At 35.0% G+C, this 20,277-nt stretch overlaps 2 protein-coding genes across 3 annotated transcripts; one reads left to right on the top strand and one right to left on the bottom strand.

Annotated features, from left to right (window-relative positions):
- Positions 1-2,517: 2,517 nt before the first annotated feature.
- rlbp1b (retinaldehyde binding protein 1b) lies at positions 2,518-8,039 on the top strand. The gene is made up of 8 exons (XM_051884185.1): positions 2,518-2,782; positions 3,711-3,747; positions 4,142-4,270; positions 5,270-5,474; positions 5,767-5,945; positions 6,638-6,796; positions 7,053-7,163; positions 7,250-8,039. The coding sequence occupies exons 2-8, from the start codon at positions 3,736-3,738 to the stop codon at positions 7,376-7,378; spliced, it is 924 nt and encodes a 307-aa protein (XP_051740145.1). The 5' UTR covers positions 2,518-2,782; positions 3,711-3,735; the 3' UTR covers positions 7,379-8,039.
- Positions 8,040-9,667: 1,628 nt separating this feature from the next.
- abhd2b (abhydrolase domain containing 2, acylglycerol lipase b) lies at positions 9,668-19,354 on the bottom strand. Of its 2 annotated transcripts, XM_051884898.1 has the most exons (11): positions 19,240-19,354; positions 18,697-18,748; positions 17,010-17,242; positions 16,646-16,821; positions 16,220-16,387; positions 14,393-14,576; positions 14,216-14,308; positions 13,938-14,039; positions 13,726-13,795; positions 13,564-13,648; positions 9,668-10,679 (listed from the first exon to the last, which is right to left on the bottom strand). In XM_051884898.1, exons 3-11 carry the CDS (start codon positions 17,219-17,221, stop codon positions 10,504-10,506), a joined length of 1,266 nt encoding a protein of 421 aa, XP_051740858.1. In that variant the 5' UTR covers positions 17,222-17,242; positions 18,697-18,748; positions 19,240-19,354; the 3' UTR covers positions 9,668-10,503. The 2 variants fall into 2 exon arrangements, with proteins under 2 accessions (XP_051740858.1, XP_051740860.1); XM_051884900.1 differs by lacking the exon at positions 9,668-10,679 and having other exon boundaries at positions 13,564-13,643.
- Positions 19,355-20,277: the final 923 nt, after the last annotated feature.

Here is a 20,277-nt window from a genome sequence, read left to right as displayed (position 1 = left end):
AGATTCGTAAAGCTTCATGAAGCAGTGTTTTGAAATCTCCCATTACTAGATATTGTTGAATAAAGTCATTATTTTGTTTTGTTTTTTGCGCACAAAAAGTATTCTCATCGCTTAATAACATTAAGGTTGAACCTCTGTAGTCACATGAACTGTTTTAAATACGTATTAGTTTTCTGGGCATTGAAAGTGTTTGTCTTGCTTGCAATGCAGGCCTCAGTGAGCCATCGGATTTCATCAAAAATATCTTAATTTGTGTTCTGAAGATGAACGAAGGTTTACGGGTGTGGAACGACATGAGGAACGTGCATCAGGTTTGTTGTTGTTGAAGGTTGTGTCTTTGAGATATACCTCTTTATGACTTTGTATGCAACATGAATAGATGTTAACATAAACGTAATCCAGCCTAAAGTTTCACTGTAAATCTATAATATCGCTGGCTTGTGACGTCAACTCCTTTAGGATTATAATGTAATGGTTTCAGAGGTAGTGTGCATATTTGCGTGATTAAAATGTATAGTTGCAGTAGTAATTGGTCTGCAAAAACACTGAATAGTTATGCGCCTAAGCTGTCCCGTTTGTGCTTTCTTCAGTGCTCACTTTTGCCATCTGCTAGATTTGGCGAGGTAAACAATTAAACAAGCTCTCTTGCGACAAAAAGCCATCGCTTCAGTTATCATCATGTTTTGGTCCAATCAAATATTACGTCCCTGTCTTGGCCTAGATGGCCTTTCTTTGCTCTTACAGTAGCTGTATTGTCAAGATGTAGGCCTACATTTCAAAATCGTGAATCTAGTATTTTGGTTTTAATTGTGTTAAAGACTACAGTGTGATGTAAGCTTGAACTGGCATATGACAAAGGCTGGATTGAAACTATGATGTAATGGGAGATCTTAAAAGTTCTTTATTAGTATAAATATTCTGCTTTGGTTAAAACAATATAGACTGCATAATAATAAATCATAAAATTTATTGTCTTTCCACTATTTATTGTCGTTGCCTTTACCATAGAGCCGTGGAATAGACACTGAGCAGCTCTGGTAGCACAGAGACGGCCATTGTGCTGCAATCCCACTGCTTTAGTAACACAGACCCTCACATTCAAAAGCTAAATCCTGCTTTAAAGGATTATAGCCACCCCACCGGTCAATGTATCACTGGGAAACATTGTAGTGACGTGAGAGGGTGAGTGACAAGCATTCTGGGCTCAAACCACTGGCTTCTTAAAACTTAAAAATGAGTCCTGATTTGCACCCTTTGAAACATATGGCCCAAACTCTCTGTCCATCCTCTACAACAGGGGTTTTCAACCCTCTTAATGCCAAGGGGGAACCCCTTCCTAAAATATAAAGGCAGTTATGTATAAAAGCCCATACAGTAGCGTACATATTTCCAAAATTAAATAATATGCTTTCGAATTCTCATTGCACTAAACTAGAACTAAAAGAAACATTATATATGTTATTATTTATTAAAAGTGTTATTTATTAAAATAATCTTCTGCAGACAGTGTATTTATTTCTACCCACTATTAGTGTTGTTAAATGTATAAACCTTTTTGTAAATATTTTCAAATGAATTTTATATAGATTCATAATTTATTTGTGTAGCATTTTTAATGATAAAGATCATTCCAAAGCAGTCTTATAGAGAATACTCTCTAAAGATATGACAAAAGCACAAAATATTCTTCTATATATACAGTCAAACCAAAATTTATTCAGACACCTTGAACATTTCATTCATTATTACATGTTTATTCACTATAAGAATGGTAATAAAATATGACAAGATCTCAGAGTTTAACTGTGTCAGAAAAAAATAATGATAATTATGTCAGATAACACTTAAGCAAAACATGGTCAGATCAAAGTGTCTGAATAATTTTTGGTCCCAAATTTTTATCAATTTTCTACTGTATGAAGAAATTTTTGGGTATAATATGTCACAGTTTACTTTATTTTGCTATCCTCACTTACATAAATCAACTATAGCGTCCTGCACCCACTAGTAAAAATTTATTTAAAAAAATATAATTTTTGGTTTGACAGTATATGCTTTACTAAATGTCAAAATCTATCAATATCATCTATTTTATTTTATTTTTTACATTTTTTTTTTACCCAGTTTAAAAACCGCAAGATTTTTGGTAAAACATTTTGTAAAGAAACCTACCTAAATATACAGGACTTACTGTAAATAATTATAATCCCTCACTTTTTTTATATTGATTTCCTAAAAGGATTGATGTGTTTGAGTCTTAAATCAATGCATTATTTATGTCCTTCTAATCTGATTCTAGTGAAAATGCCTACATCTATATCTTGGCATGTGAGAACACAGCTTTGTGTTAAAGGTCTCAACTCAAGGTCTATTTCCAGACACCGTTCACGTTTGCCAGCACAAATTTTTACTGGTGCTGGAATGCAGAAAATCTTATTGGTCAATGGATTACCAAATCCTCCTCATTTAACCTTGAATATTATTAACCCCTAATATGTTTGACACATTCCTGTTCACTCCCTTTGTGAATGCTATATTTTTATTCAGTCAAGGTTTGGGGTGGGGGAAGGTTTCTCTTGATTAAAATATTACAGCCATGATGCTATTGGCTGCAGGCTATTGGTCAATGTTCTCTTTGCTCCTTTTCTCAATGTTTTTCGCTGATTAACATCAAATCTGCTCTGCATAATCCCATATGACGCTGTTAATCCATCAGGGATCACGCTACAAATTATTAAAGCCACCTGTTCCTCACCTCACTTAGTTCTGGTGGCTTGAGCAGGTAAGTGTCATTTTCTGCCTAAGATAATGTGGGATTTGTTATGTTGCTCATGTTTTGGAATCTTTTAAAATATTGATGATGATATTTAATGATGATAAATATGATATTTAATAATAAGGATTTTTTTATTATTAAATTGATTTTTATTACTATTTCATTGGTAATATTTGTTTTATTATTTTGGTATTTTATTACTCTAATAAGGAGTTTAAAAAGATTTAATATGAAGTTATACCAAAATTGATTCTGTTTTTGAAAGGCTAGTCAGAAATCATGAGATTAATCACAATTATATTGTACTTACATCCCTATTTTTAACAATATAAAATAAGAAAACCATCTTTTAATAAGAAAAAATTAAAATTGCTTTTTTTTAATTATTATTTTGGTGTTTTATTACTCTAAAAGTGGGTAAAAGATATTTAATACAAAGTAAATAGTTTGCAGATAATATTTTAATAATTTCTTTTTCCTTCAGTACAATCACAATATAAAAGCCATTTATTTAATTTTAGAAACATGTTGTCTTTATTATACAATGCTTTTTTTTCAAAATGATTGTTTACTTTATACATATAACATTATAAAACACATATCTGACTTGCAATTGTAATCATCATATTTAGGGGTCCTGAGCATCAGAATGTTTGAGAACACCTTCTATCAGTGATTAATGCTTAAATTAAATTAATATTGAAACTTTTTCTGCTTTTTTTCTCTCAAAATTTGGTTCATCAGACTAATGAGTGTCTTAAATGCTAAGTTTAGAAGAACATCTTATTTGTTATGATTACAGAAGTTTTACCAAGTCACTCAACTTTTATAATTTCTCATGGTTTATAAAAACTGATATCTTTATGACATAAAAAGCCTTTTCTTTGTTGGAATGAAAGCATTTTTCTTGTGATGAATATCTCTCTTTCCACAGAACGTTGCACTGAGCATCTGAAGCAATGGCTGTTGTTGTAAGTACTTATTTTTCACATTAAGATGTAAAACCACATTCAGTGATGCTTACTGACCAAACAATGTTGTTATAAAGAGAACATTTATTAACAAAACCCTGTATTTCCCACTAATCTGAAGTCTTAAGACCCTGTTATGTCACACAAACCGTCACTCATTTGGTGAACAAATATTTTAAGAACAATGCGGTTTTTGGTGCAGGGATAGAGCTACGAATATTAGCGGCTTATCCCCAATCTCAGACCAGGTTTACTAGGCTTTATGCAATTCATGTGAATGAGCTTAGCATTGGCCCACACTAGCTTCTATTAATTAGGGCTACTAAACTAAACCGTTTGCTTCAAACTCAGGATTAGGATGTTTTCATGAGTCTATCTCCATAACTTTCTATAGAGTGGATCATTCCGGATGGTGTCCGAGGAGGAGCAGGCCCTCAGGGCTAAGCTGGAGCACCTCACGGTCAAAGATCACGGGCCGGTGTTCGGTCCCTGCGCGCAAATACCCGACCACACGGTGCAGAAGGTGTGAGCAAGCCTTTAGAAAGTTTGAATGTAGAAAATAAACACAATTACACTAAACACAGTACATTTTAGCTGTCTAAATATTAATTTACTATAGCTTCCCTGTTGAAAAAACCCGCATATGCTGGTTAGGTATGTTTTGAAGCATGGAAGCTGGTCCTTAGCTGGTCATGAGCTGGTTCAAGTGCTGGTCCTAAGCTGGTCCTAAGCAACTAGCTCCAGCTTAGGACCAGCACTTGACCAGCTTAAACCAGCTCATGACCAGCATAAACCAGCTCAAACCAGCTAAGGAACAGTATAAACCAGCTCAAACCAGCTTCCATGCTTCAAAACATACCTAACCAGCATATGCTGTTTTTTTCAACAGGGTAATTCAATTAGCATTGTTTGGTAAGTCAAGTGATGCTATTTTTAAATTTCAACCACATAGTGACCACCCAAAAAACACCCTAGAAACAAACTAACAAACTTCCAGCATCTTGGTGGCACAACACTAAACACAGTACATTTTAGCTGTCTAAATATGAATTTACTATAGCTAATTCACTATTAGCAGTGTTTGCTAAGTCAAGCGGTGCTATTTTCAAATATCAACCACATAGTGACGACCCAAAAAACACCCTAGAAACAATCTAACAAACATCCAGCATCATGGTGGCACAACACTAAACACAGTACATTTTAGCTGTCTAAATATGAATTTACTATAGCTAATTTACTATTAGCAGTATTTGCTAAGTCAAGCAATGCTATTTTTAAATTTCAACCACATAGTGACCACCCAAAAACACCCTAGAAACAATCTAGCAAACATTCAGCATCATGGTGGCACAAAATATTTTGAGAAAATGTAAAAATCTAATTACCATAACAAACTAGCATCTGTTATCAAGTTAGCATTCTAGCACATTTCTGACTGACAAAAAACTCACTAAAGCTGTTGCTTTAATAACAAATGTTGTATTTATTTGTATTTTTTTAACTTGGGATGTCATTGTAGGCTAAAGATGAGCTAAATGAGACAGATGAGAAGCGAGTGTCAGCCGTAAAGGAACTAAGAGGTATTATGAAAGAGAAGGCGGATTCTGGAGACGACCTCGCTAAAGGTGTTCAGGACACTTTTGGGGAAAAACCCGATGGCGTGCTGGTGAGGTTTGTCCGTGCCAGGAAATATGAAATAAACAGGGCCTATGAACTCATGAAGGGTAAGTAGTTTTGTCAGAGGGTTTTATTTAGATGATTGCTGCCACCAGAATGCTACTTGCCCTAAAACAGACATTACTACACTGTAATAAATAAATAAATAGTTGTGTCAACTTAAGTAAGTCTTCGAGCTACATTAAAATTTTAAGTTTAGTCAACTTGAAATGTAAAGTTGTAGTAAGTGACAACTTGGATATTTGAGTTGACTAAACTTAAAATTTTAAGGCAGCACAAACACTTTTTTTAAGTCGAAACAACATTTTTTTACAGTGTATTGGTTTTATTGTCTTAAAGGTTATGTGCGCTTCAGACGGGATTACCCTGAGCTCTTTGAAAACTTGACCCCTGAGGCTGTCCGCAGCACCATTGAGGCCGGATACCCAGGGATCCTGTCGAGCAGAGATAAATACGGCCGTGTGGTGCTGCTCTTCAACATTGAGAACTGGGACTATGAGGAGATCACCTTTGATGAGGTGATTTTATTTTTCAGTGATAACAGGCTGGTATAGGATTGTACATTGATTGGTTTCCTTTTTTCTGTTTATTGTTATTTATAAAATTTACATTACCATTTAAAAGTTTGGGGTCAGTAACATGAGGATGCATTAAATTGATCAAAAGTGACAGTAAAGACTAATACATTGTTAATTCTATTTAAAATAAATGCTGTTCTTTTGAACTTTCTATTCCTCAAAGAATCCTGAAAAAAGTATCATGGTTTCCACAAAAATACTTCAGTTACTATACCACAGTTTTCAACATTGATAATAATAAGAAATGTTACCTGAGCAGAAAATCAGCATATTAGAATGATTTCTGAAGGATCATGTGACACTGAAGACTGGAGTAATGATGCTGAAAATTCAGCTTTGACATCACAGGAATAAATTACATTTTAAAATATATTTAAATAAAAAACAGTTATTTTAAATTGTAATAATTTTTCACAATTTTACTGTATTTTTACTGATTTTTTGTATTTATATTTATTATTATATATTACATTTCTCTTTTTACTTAAATGTTTTTTTTTTATAAAAATATATTGTATTATTTACTTTTTATGGTATAAAATACTGGCATTTTTTTTCTTGCTGAAAAAACACAAAGCAAAAACCAGACCAAGCCTGCTACATGACATGTATCGATATTTTGTTTGCTCCAGATCCTCAGAGCCTATTGTGTGATCCTGGAGAAGCTTCTGGAGAACGAGGAGACTCAGATCAACGGGTTTTGCATCATTGAAAACTTCAAGGGTTTCACCATGCAGCAAGCCTCCGGCATCAAACCCACAGAGCTGAAGAAAATGGTGGACATGTTGCAGGTGACATAAAATTTATTACACAAAAATTCAACCTCTTTGTTTTAGCATAAAAATGACAAAACTTAACAATGTGATATTCAAAAACAGATATTTTATTGTGCCAATAAATCTGCTAATAATTGCTAGTAACTGAAAACTATTTGCTTCTATGTAATGGTGCAACCACGCCACTAGGTGCCAGTATAAGCCCAAGATGACACAGCATCGAGTGCACCGTTTACACAAATTCAATTTAATTTCTGTTTCTGTATGGCAGGATTCTTTCCCTGCACGTTTCAAAGCAGTGCACTTTATCCACCAGCCCTGGTACTTCACCACCACCTACAATGTGGTCAAACCCCTGATGAAGAGCAAACTGCTGGAAAGGGTGAATTGGGTTTATTGCAAAGAATTAATTGGGAAATAATTATTTATGATGGACTCCCGTGATTTTGAATTTCTGTGTCTTTGAAGGTGTTTGTCCACGGTGATGAGCTGGAGAACTACTACAAGGAGTTTGATGCTGAAATCCTGCCTTCAGACTTTGATGGGAAAGGCCCCAAATATGACGGCAAGGTCACAGCAGCGCATCTTTTTGACTAAGCACTTTTTATCCGTCACTGTACCAGAATGTGACAGCGTGATGTTTTAGTTGTATTGTATTACAGAATGATCGAATGTGTTTTTTTTTTCTGAGAGTGAACTCAGCAGCATAGAGATTTTCCCGTTCCAAACAGCCATCCTCACAGGAAAAGTCTCCAGAGATGTCATCAAAGAGGAATGAAAACAGATAAGGTCTGTTAGTTCTCTGCGACATCTGGCATTCCTTGCTAATCTGGGGCAGGGCCATTTTCATAATTTACCCCAAAACATAGATATTCTTTTGGAACACATGGCAGATGACAGAGTCCAGACATTTCTGTTGTTTCTCTTGTTAACTGAGGATGGAAAAATACTCAAACCAGTCAATGTTAAAAGCATATTTACAAGAATATATGATGTTCCAAATATATAACTTTCTATAGAAAGTTGAAGTGACTGCAAAAATTTCCATTATAACAGTCATTTCTCAAATAAAAAAAAATGACAACTTTATTAAATTATCATGTATTTCCTTTAAAAGAAAATAAATAAAATCCATTTGGAATGTCAAACATTGTGCTTGAGTGCTGCATCAATCTTTTCTGAACAATAAGCTGGACAAAAAATGATGGCAATTTCCACAAATAGGGTACAAAAAAAGGTCTGAAACTAAGTAATAAAAAAATATAAATAAATAAAAAAAAAACTTTAAGCCTGTGAAAGATACTTAACCTTGAGACAAAGTTGATCAGCCTCAGGAAGTCAAACTAAATAAAATGTGTGTGGTTTTATTTTTCATTAATTTTATATGGAGATTGAAAATATTGCAACCTTGTTACAAAATGTGAAACATGTTTAAAACTTTTATACTAATATAGACATATAGACATTATATAGACATTAAAATTTAATTTAATTTGTAATATAATTATTTTAATTATATAATTAGTATAATTATAATTTATTACAATAATTCAGGGTTAGTTCACCCAAAAATGAAAATTGTGTCATTAATTACTCACCCTCATGTCGTTCCACACCCGTAAGACCTTCGTTCATCTTCAGAACATAAATTAAGATATTTTTGATGAAATCCAAGGTTTTTTTTTATTTTTTATTTATCCCCAATAGAAAGCAACATAATTACCGTCATTCAAGGTCCAGAAAAGTACTAAAGACATCTTTAAAATAGTCAACGTGACTACAGTGGTGAAGCGACGAGAATACTTTTTGTGCGCCAAAACAAACAAACAAAAAAGACTTTATTCAACAATTTCTTCTCTACCCTGTCAGACTTGAACGCATTTGACGCAGTTCAGTGCTTCCGTCCGAACAGCAGCTCATTATTGGCCAGCATCTGCATGACACGCATGCCTCGTGGTGCTCACGTGAACAGCTCGGCCGATAATGAGCCGGAGTTTGGACGTAAACACGGAAGCACTGAACTGCGTCAAATGTGTATGGTAGAGAAGAAATTGTTGAAAAAACTCGTTATTTTTGTTGTTTTCATGCATAAAAAGTATTCACATCATAACATTAAGGTTGAACCACTGTAGTCACGGTTGACTTTTTAAAGCTGCAGTCCGTAAGTTTTGCCTCTTTGTCGCCATCTCTGTTTGAAATCAGCAATTGCAGTTATTTTCAGAATTATCATCTTTACGTGGGTTGTGCATCGGCGCGGCTCCTCAGCGCGGATGAATCTAATGTTTGCTGTCAGTCACCGCACCGGTGTAGATACTGTACTTCAGAATCACAGATTGTAGTCTTGGAAGTGTGACCAAAATAAGAATTTTCACCGAAAAATGTCATCTGAACAAGCAAGTAACATGTCTGCCACTTTTGTTCTGACCATCTGAGAAAAAAAGCATTACAATAAATCACGCTGCCAATGGTGATTAAATCTAACGATCGCTTAGCTCATATCACATCAAACCATGCAAATTATTATTATTGTTGTACTTTATTCTCAAATTGTTAATGTTAACAACATCAGCATTGTGTGACTATGTGTATTTAGTGTGTATTAGCGTTACCTGTAGATTTTAATTTCTGTAGCCACTCCGCAGTCCGAAGTCTTTTGCTTTTGACTACAGGTGAATCTCCAGTTGTCACTGATGATTGTCATTTGGACCTTCCTGGATTAAAATCCACCATCAAAATGATTTTAATTATTCCAGCTGCTGCGAGAAAAGGCTATATATGATCTGCTTCCTGCAGCATCCTCCACATGCGATATAGCCTACTAGCTGGAACTCCTTCTTTATGTAAACAGGCTAAACGACTTCTAGAGTGCAGTAACAACACTATATGTCATTGTTCTTACCTTGGTTTAATGTTACATTGAAAGCAAATAATTGGACATGTATATTTAGAGGTCTAATATAACACATCAGAGAACGACAGTAAGAACAACAGAGATTGAAAAGAAAAACATTTTCACCATCTGCTGGTTGGACATAAGACATTTCGTAAATGCAGACCTAGATCATCCACATAGTAATAAAATCATGTACTTTTGAAAGAGGCCAACTGAAGGAGATATTGCCAGACAAATGAATATTGCTACAATCGTTTGCGCTCCCATCTACAGAAAACAATTTACTAAAAATAATTGTGCCACTGAAGCAGCAATAAAGTGATACATTTAAAAATAGAATAAAGTGTCAATTAAACATAAGGCAACCTGAAAGACATTGCCCATTTAAATGTATGTGCGAACTTTCAAATTATAATAAACTTATATCACTAAATATTGTCATTTTCAAACTAATCAGAATTTTAACATCTCATAAAACAGATACGCTGACAACATAGTATAGTAAAAACTATGTAAATGACAGCTGGTAAACGTGTGTTAGTTATTAGTCTTAACCTCTTTACAAACTCCTCTTGACAAATATGTTTTCCTTTTTAAAAACATGTTACGAATCCCTCTGCACAGTTTGTCCAGCTTTGTAGCGATACACCACTGACATCTGACTCAACTTATAGTCGGTGTAAATTACTGTATGTGCTTCCTCTCGGATTCCTTCTTCAAGGTCAGAGCAAACTCTGGTGAGTCAAACCTTTAGAACCATCATCTAACCTCAACTCAGAGCAATCAAGCAAAACTCCATAAAGTGTTATGCTTTGTGCTGCAGGCTGGTTTATTTTTCCTTCTGGCACTGCGGCTTGTGTTTCTCCCATTGGCAGATAGCATTGGCGTAACTGACTATGACTTTATCCATCCAGGAAAGAGGTTGAGGAAAAAGAACAGCACCTTCAAAGAAGCCGAGATGACCTCCATGGAGTGTCAGTGCAAAGATCACATTTTCCTTTTTTTCTGTGAGGAAACAGTAAAGATTTACAGTCTTTTTAGAAGAAGCGTAAATGCAATACAAACAAAAGTGTGGTAGCATATTCCATTCATCAATATTATTTATAAAATACTAGCCTACTGACACAACGCGTAATATGAATGACCACTCAGTAACTATGCTGGTTTAAAGGTTCATTTCAGTTAGATGTAAGCTGTATGTGTTTGTGTTATTAGTTCAGGAATGGGACTTTACTTACTGCACTGGATGTTTTTGATTCACTAAAAAAGATTTGACTCATAAGATTCATTCATTCAAGAATCAAACAACACTAGTCATGGTGTATGTTTTTTATTAAATAAAAAGAACAAATAAAGTCATTATTTTGGAAACTGGATGCTGGTTGTGCAATATGCTTTTGATTCACTAAAAAAAGAATTGGTACATGAGAGGCATTCGTTCGGGAATCAGAATGCACTGGTTGCGCAATATGCTTTGATTCATTAAAAAGATCTGACTTATATATCTGTTTTTGTGAAAAAAAAACTTTATTAAGGTTGTAAGTAAACCTCAAGGAACATATAAAAAAATCAATGTCATGATCATTTAAAAAAAAAAAAAAGAAACTCATGAGAGGCATTTGTTCTGGAATCGGACCACGCTGGTTGGGCAACAAGCTTTTGATTCACTAGAAAGCAGCGACTCAAGAGAGGCATTAGTTCGGGAATCAGACTACACTGGTTGCGCAATATTTTTTCGATTTACTAAAAAGAACTGACTTCTATATTGTTTTTTTGTGCAAAAAACTTTAACATTACAAGTGAATCTCAAAGAACTTGTCGCAATATGCTTTATCCACTAAAAAGAAGTGGTTCATGAAAGACATTAATTTGAGAATCGGACTGTACTTCTCACATTGTCCGTTTCAGGCTGTAGATTCAATAGCAGTGCTACTGAATAAAAACTGGTTCTCAATCCTATTATAAATGGATCAAGTTATTAACATTAAAAATTGAAAAAAAGAAGAAGTTATAACCCATTTAACAGCATTAAAGGGTTAGTTCACCCAAAAATGAAAATAATGTCATTAATTACTCACCCTCGTGTCGTTCCACACCCGTAAAACCTTCATTCATCTTCAGAACACAAATTAAGATATTTTTGTTGAAATCCGATGGCTCAGTGAGGCCTGCATAGCCAGCAATGACATTTCCTCTCTCAAGATCCATTAATGTACTAAAAACATATTTAAATCAGTTCATGTGAGTACAGTGGTTCAATATTAATATTATAAAGCAACGAGAATATTTTTGGTGGGCCAAAAAAACAAAATAACGACTTATATAGTGATGGCCGATTTCAAAACACTGCTTCATGAAGCTTCGGAGCGTTATGAATCTTTTGTGTCGATTCAGCGGTTCGGAGCGCCAAAGTCACATGATTTCAGCAGTTTTACACGCGATCTGAATCATGATTCGACACAAAAGATTCATAACGCTCCGAAGCTTAATGAAGCAATATGTTAAATGGATCTTGAGAGAGGAAATGTCATTGCTAGCTATGGAGGCCTCACTGAGCCATCGGATTTCAACAAAAATATCTTAATTTGTGTTCTGAAGATGAACGAAGGTCTTACGAGTGTGGAACGGCATGAGGGTGAGTAATAAATTATATTATTTTCATTTTTGGGTGAGCTAACCCTTTAAATATCAATTAGACATATACTCAAAGGCTAAATAATCAAGCCAAAGCTTGCAAGGCTGCAAAGACCTCTATTGTGGCCTCTTTAAAAATGCATCAACTTTAAAGTTCCGTTGAAGCTCAGTGCAAGGACCTGAAGATTAGGTAACGCGTATTTCCTTTGTGCGTGGCAGACTTGTTAATAGGGATTCACTGTTGGATCTTTCACCTGAGGCTTAAAGGAAGAAGCTGACGGCAGTAATCTGATAAATAAACACAGAGGGAAGGATCAGATGGCCCTAAAAAATTCAGCAGAAGTGTCCAATGCATGATCTTAGACTCGGTGCTGAGAGTCTTAATAGGTGCCTAAAAGCACTATTAGGCCATACGTGTCGAAAACGCATGGCCTTTTGCATTGCGGTGCTGGTTATGTTTCAGACAACTTTTATTGAAATGATGGTAACACTTGAAAGTAAGGTCTGATTTGTTAACATTAGTTCTGTTATGACAACTCTCGGAGTGTTTGGCATGGTAATGGATATGTCAATGTTGATATGTTTGGTCTTGGCAGAATAGATCTGCTACACTGCTGTTGCAGAGCAAGCACAGGGCTTGCTACTGCCAATACATACACAACACGCTGCTGTGAGCAAGTAAGACATGCTGCTGCTGTACAATATAGCATACACGAATTACCCATAGCATATTTATACAGGTCGAGCTGGGGAGGATGGAGGGTTTCTGAAAGAGTGCTACCCAATGCTGACCAAGTATTTGAAGGTTGAGCATTTGAACGAGCTCATACTGATAAAGCATGAACCAATCACAACAGACTGGGCTATCTGACCAATCAGAGCAGAGTAGGCTCTCAGAAAGGAGGGCTTTAGAGAGACTGAATCTGTTATTGAACTGTTTCAGATGCTGAGAAAAGAGGTGATGCTGTGATGTATATTATGAGAAAATTAATGTTTTTGACCTTGGATGCATGTAAACCAATTATAAGAGACGTCCAAAACAAAATTTGGAACCATTAAAATAACATTATGGGGCACTTTATCGAATGTAGTTAATGTTAAAAAAAATAAAGCTTTATTTTAAAGTATTACTGAAATGTTCAAGTGAAATGGAAAGCGTTACAATAATCCGCAATCTGTCCTTCAGTGGATAAACATGTTTAATAAAATAGATAAATAATATAATAGGAAAATAAATAATTGAGTATACAAATACCTGCTAGTGTGCGAGGGATCGTCAGCAGTGACTGGTGGACTAATGGATCATCTGAAGAGTTCACCAAGAAGAGAGGAACGCTGATCTGACATAAGAGACAAAGTTTTCATAAATACTGTCAAATAATATGACTTAATATGACCTTTTAATGATATTACTTACATTGTGAATATAATGCACACAGCTTTCCTTCTCGTAGTACTCCTTTAGAGAGTTGTGTCCATGAAACTTCCTAATAGAAAAAAAAATATTATAGGCAGATAAGCTGCAGTCTGTCACTGTTTTTACCACTTATCCTATCTGCCATCTAAACATCCCTCAGTATTAATGCTTTAATGCAGGTCAGTATTGTCTCATGAAAGCTTTTGAAGTACCTCATAATGTTGTCATCAATCTGCATGAGTGAGGTGGCTGTATACAGACGGCTGAGGTCGGCAGACTCCATTTTGCTAGAGCTCATACCAAATAAACTTCCCCTACAGGACAGATTTATTTGAATTTGTTACACATGGTCAGTAAATAAAAGATTGTGTCATCCTGAAGTGGTTTATTTTGTGAGAATTATTAGTTCACTGTACACTGACCCCAGAATGCAGTGTTTGACAAATCAGAATCAAATTTTCAATAGAGCCGCACAATAAATGATAATAACCTGTGAGATAGAATGATTTTTTTCATGTTGTCTGCCATGAGGAAGTTGTACAGCCTTCTGCACTGATCCCACTGTAGAAATGTCTCCTGAGCCCTAATTACAAATATATAGAATAGAAAACACTACTAAAACATATCCTATTAAGTGTTTTATATTAAGTGTACAATCATTTCTCACCTCAGAGCACTATATCCCTGGCAGACACTGACGCAGCACAGCACTCTCTCCTGATTGGCTGGATTCTCACCCAGGTACTTGCAGGCAATGTTCCCTCCCAGACTGAAGCCCACCACAATGAGCTGAGTTTGTGGGAATGTGCGTTTAATGTAGCCCACCATGGCTGAAAACTCCCAGGTACAGCCTTTAACATAGTGTTACATAATAAACCATAGACACAAAACATAGAAATTAGCATTCAGTTGTTGCTGTACATTTTCTACATTATAATTATTGAAATATAAGTATATAAATAAGTTGTTCAAATCATACAAGTAAATAATTACACATTTTAAAAACATGGTTAAGTTATATATTTAAAACATTTTGAATGATTATATATATATAGTATATAAAATATTACAGTATATAAAGTATTTTTAGTAAGTTTTACAGTATGCAATATAAAAATATATTAAACATATATATGCGTATATATATATATGTTTAATATAATTTTTTATATTGCATACTATAAAACTTACATACTAAAAATGCTTTATATACTGTAATATTTTATATACTATATATATATATATATGTATTATCATTCAAAATTTTACATATATATTTAAAACATTATATATATACAACCCGAATTACAGAAAAGTTGGGATGTTTTTTAAATTTGAATAAAATGAAAACTAAAAGACTTTCAAATCACATGAGCCAATATTTTATTCACAATAGAACATAGATAACATAAATGTTTAAACTGAGAAAGTTTACAATTTTATGCACAAAATGAGCTAATTTCAAATTTGATGCCTGCTACAGGTCTCAAAATAGTTGGGACAGAGGCATATTTACCATGGTGTAGCATCTCCTCTTCTTTTCAAAACAGTTTGAAGACGTCTGGGCATCGAGGTTATGAGTTTCTAGAGTTTTCGTGTTGGAATTTGGTCCCATTCTTGCCTGATAGAGGTTTCCAGCTGCTGAAGAGTTCGTGGTTGTCTTTGATGTATTTTTCATTTAATGTTGCTCTAAAACCTTTATATACCTTTCAGCATTCATAGTGCCTTCCAAAACATGCAAGCTGCCCATACTGTATGCACTTATGCGCCCCCATACCATCAGAGATGCTGGCTTTTGAACTGATCACTGATAACACGCTGGAATGTCTCCCTCCTCTGACATTCCAACAAGAATGTCAAATTTGGACTCATCTGACCATAGAACACTTTTCCACTTTGAAACAGTCCATTTTAAATGAGCCTTGGCCCACAGGACACGACGGCGCTTCTGGACCATGTTCACATATGGCTTCCTTTTTGCATGATAGAGCTTTAGTTGGCATCTGCAGATGGCACGGCGGATTGTGTTTACCGACAGTGCTTTCTGGAAGTATTCCTGGGCCCCTTTAGTAATGTCATTGACACAATCATGCCGATAAGTGATGCAGTGTCGTCTGAGGGCCCGAAGACCATGGGCATCCAATAAAGGTCTTCGGCCTTGTCCCTTACGCACAGAGATTTCTCCAGTTTCTCTGAATCTTTTGATGATGTTATGCAAATATTGGCTCATGTGATTTGAAAGTCTTTTAGTTTTCATTTTATTCAAATTTAAAAAAACGTCCCAACTTTTCCGGAATTCGGCTTGTATATATATATATATATACACACACACATACATGTATATACATACATATGTATATATATATATATATATATATATATGTTTTAATAATATAATTTTTTTTGATGTATCTTTTGATGTAATTAATTGTGAACAACTGCCTAGTTGTTTATCACAAGCATGCTTGGTTCAAAACAAACACACGTGGCTTACCGTAGGTGAACATCCTCGGGGAAGTCAGCTCGATGTTTGGTAGCGCTCCAAGATGGTTGAGAACAGAGCACCTGTAGCCTTGTTTCTGGGAATAATCCACAAAGGTCCGTATATAATGCTTCTCACTATGGTTTCCAATCCCAGGGCAGATCACCATGGTGATGTCATCTGTGATGAGACAGAGACAGATAAACTCCAGTAACAGTAGAGCAACACCTTTCCCTCTCCAGAGGAATTGTCTTAATCATAAACACCCTTAGTGGATGGGAACAACAGGCTGTCAAGGTCTAAAACAATGACAAAAATGCACCATAAAAGCAAGTAATCTGTATAATTTGTGCGCAACATTCCAACCTTTTGAAATTACACAACAGCTTTGTGTGTTTTTTAGGACAACTATCTATTTAATGCAAAACCCATGCTCACCTCCTGTGCTGTGGATGCCCCGTGGCTCAAACAGGTCAAAGGTGGCAGTGGCTCCATCTTGCATGGGAAGGTATTTACGCAGCCCACAAGGTTTAGGGGACTTCACCCTTCCCATCTTCCCATAAAGAGCAGTCTGGAGATGTCCGCTCTTTCCCCATAACAAGGGAGGGATGTACCTGGATGCAGGGGTAATAGTTATAAAGTATAGTTTAAAAGCAGGGGTGTCCAGACCTGCACCTGGAAGGCCACTGTCCTGCTCCAACCTTTATTAAACACACCTAAAACCAGCTAATCAAGAAAGATGGCCATGTCTGAGAAGTCAGCTGAAAGATGACAAGAAAGTCTTCTAGGCCACAGCACTCACTCTTTGGTTAGAACAGGGCAAGACTTCAGCAGGTAGCGATTGAGAGGGGTGTCTTGACAGGTGATGTCAGGGGCCGCTGTGGGACACTTGAGGTTCAGGCTCCGCACTATGACATACAGCACCGTAGCTACAGCAGCCAGCTTCACGCCATCAAACATGGCCGGCATCTCAGGAGAGATGGTGCGGACATCTGCCTCCACTTGGGTACTCATGGTGGATTAGTTTACTGATAGCTGATTTGAGGGGGGAAAAAATAATAAAAGGAAATGTATTTTAAATTAAAGTAACAGTCTTGAGATTGTAAAAGAGTCTCATTAAAAATTCTTGGAGAAAAGAAAGAAAGAAATGTTGGCTTAAATAAAATTATTAATATATTTAAAAACAAAATAAAGTAGCAGGAAGCTATTTTTTCACGTATTTAAAATATCTCTTACAAGTTTTTGTTCAGATCAAATGGAATAAGCCCAAGAAATGGTCTCTATTTATGAAATTATCTGTAAAAATGTACATATTGAAAATGTTTAAAAATTAGTCATAGTATCATTTTTTTTAGAAAATAGAAAAAAATATTTTTCAACCATGGATACAAAAATTACATATCTAAAAACTTGCCACGTGTGTCTTTAACTAGATTTTTTTAAAAAAGTTCTTAAAAACGAATAAGGTTTTTAAAAGTGTAAAAAAAAACATAATGGAGATATAATTAATTTTGAAGTTTTATTAAGTGTTAACAATGAGATTATTTTGTTTATATAATCAATTAACACTGCTTTTCGGTTTTACCGAATGAAATTTCAGTTTTACCGAATGACACTTTTGGTTATACCAAATGACGATATTTTCAAACAATGCTAACAGGCTGATATCTATCTAGCTAGCAAAATGAAAATCAAACATTTTATATTTAGTACAAGTTTTTAAAATATTATAACATTTTCCATGTTTTATAGCGGTTGTACCAAATGACCTGATGTTTCGGGACATGCGTATGAGCAAATGAAAACATGAATTTTTCAAATAGTTAAGAGAGAGTTACTTTGCTTCATGACCATGTGGTCCTTTGCAGGTGTCTGAATGATGTCACATCCTGTCACATGATATTGACCGCATGACTTGATCCAAAATGGTCTCTTTATATTGGTTACTCCGAATGACATCAATGAAATTATTTTTTTCCGGGCATTCTTTCTCAAAACAAAGCAATGACTTCTACACATAATTTTAATACCATTTTGCACTATGTTGATATATGATGTTATAAAATCATGCCAGAATAAAAAATATATACATTTATTCCATTTTAAGATATTTTAATCACAAATGAAATGGCTGTATTGGCCTTTGGACGGTTAAACCGAATGACCTTTTGACACTTCAAAATCTTTAAAATACCTTTATATGTAGCAAAATATAATTAAAATCTTTTGGATTCAATAAAAGAGATCTAGTTGTGCTACCTTACATACTTTGGATGTCATATCTTTGTTTTTATTATTATTTAGGCCTTTGGACAAAAAATGACCCATCAAGTCACTGACTCATATTTATCTATCTATCTATCTATCTATCTATATATATATATATATATATATATATGTGTGTGTGTGTGTGTGTGTGTGTGTAAGACAACAAAGACTTTGCACAATGCACATAGAATATTGCACGTAGAATGCTAATAAATTCATACCACACAATCTGTGCTGGGTTACAGAGCAGCTCTTGAATCTCAGTGTTCAGTCCTACAGAAAAACAGAGGTACTTTACTGACCCAGATGTGTCATCAAGTCAAAGTATCCTGCATCATGCAAGAGTTACAGGGGGTTAATCTGTCTGCTCTTAGTGGCAGACAATAGCTCTTGAAGTGCCTACTACTGTGTACATCCATAGAATTAAGCATACTTCAGACATCAACATTTATATGTCAAAGTGTTACTTAACATTACGCAGCCAGAAAATTACCATTAATGTTGTTCTTGTACCAAACTTTTTTAAAGATATTAAAAATAAACAGAATATTTTTCGAATTCTTATTTATTTATTATAAAGTATTTGTAATGTGCACATTTGTAATGTGCACATTTGAGTAATACCGAACGTGTAACGTTATAAGACAACACAGGACGCGTTGCGAAATTCATGCATTGCTTGTTGTACGTTATGCTATATTAATAGAATATAAGCCGCCTAACTGTATATTCAAATTAACATGCAAAAAGAAAACAATGCACACCTTGTTTTCAAAGTTGTCCAGGGACTCCTCTGTGCCGCTGCTCTTGACATCTTCACTGTACTCAAAGACATCAGACAGATGCATAGTCATTCACTTTACACCCAGCAACTGGAGCGCGTCTTCAGTCGTGCCCTCTGATTGGAGCAGCGTCAGAATGACGTCAGATTCGGCGCGCCAACAGTGCTATCGATATTCATTTGGTTACAGCACTATCACTGTGCACTAGAATTACAATAGCGTCAACTTCACTGTCATTCAATAGGTGTTTCCTGACGTCAACAAAAGGTACAAAAAAGTTACTTAAGTTGAAGTAGGAGCCAACATTTTTAACCAAGAACATCCTTAAAGAGACAGTTCAGCCAAAAATGAAAATTCTGTCATCATTTACTCACCCTCAAGTGGTTCCAAACCTGTATGAATTTCTTTGTTCTGCTGAACACAAAAGAAGATATTTAAAAGAATGTTTGTAACCAAACAGTTGTGGGGCACCATTGACTTCCATAGAATGAAAAAAATTATTATGTGAAGTCAGTGGTGTTTGGTATGGAAGCCCATTTCCGCCAAAAAAAAAACAGTAATTGCGACTTTTTATCTCAAAATTCTGACTTTTTTTCCTCACAATTGTGAGTTATAAAGTCAGAATTCTGATATATAAACTCGAAATTGCGTGATATGAAGTCACAATTCTGACTTTTTTTTTCTCGCAATTGCGAGTTTATATCTCGCAATTCTGACCTTATAACTCGCAATTGCGAGTTTATATCTCAGAATTGTGACTTTATAACTCGCAATTGTGACTTTATAACTCGTAATTGTGAGATAAAAAGTCAGAATTCTGAGATAAAAAGTCGCAATTACTGTTTTTATTTTTTTATTTAGTGTCGGAAACGGGCTTCCATAGTTTGGTTACCCATATTCTTCAAAATATCTTCTTTTGTGTTCAGCAGAACAAAGAAATTCATACAGGTTTGGAACAAATTGAGGGTGAGTAAATGATGACAGAATTTTCATTTTTGGCTGAACTATCCCTTTAAGTAA

The sequence above is a fragment of the Ctenopharyngodon idella genome, chromosome 24 (assembly GCF_019924925.1).
Source record: "Ctenopharyngodon idella isolate HZGC_01 chromosome 24, HZGC01, whole genome shotgun sequence".
NCBI lineage: Eukaryota > Metazoa > Chordata > Actinopteri > Cypriniformes > Xenocyprididae > Ctenopharyngodon > Ctenopharyngodon idella.
Note: the sequence above shows the minus strand (reverse complement) of the source record. Positions and strands in the feature narration are given on the sequence as shown.

Bases quoted from the DNA above. Each gene is read 5' to 3' on its own strand.
- rlbp1b (XM_051884185.1), top strand. The intron at 4,271-5,269 runs GTGTGAGCAAGC...ATGTCATTGTAG, and splicing joins CCGACCACACGGTGCAGAAG to GCTAAAGATGAGCTAAATGA. The intron at 7,164-7,249 runs GTGAATTGGGTT...GTGTCTTTGAAG, and splicing joins AGAGCAAACTGCTGGAAAGG to GTGTTTGTCCACGGTGATGA.
- abhd2b (XM_051884898.1), bottom strand. From the start codon at position 17,221: ATGAGTACCCAAGTGGAGGCAGATGTCCGCACCATCTCTCCTGAGATG. The intron at 14,040-14,215 runs GTTATTATCATT...TCTGTCCTGTAG, and splicing joins AAAATCATTCTATCTCACAG to GGGAAGTTTATTTGGTATGA. The intron at 13,649-13,725 runs GTAAGTAATATC...CTCTTATGTCAG, and splicing joins GTGTGCATTATATTCACAAT to ATCAGCGTTCCTCTCTTCTT.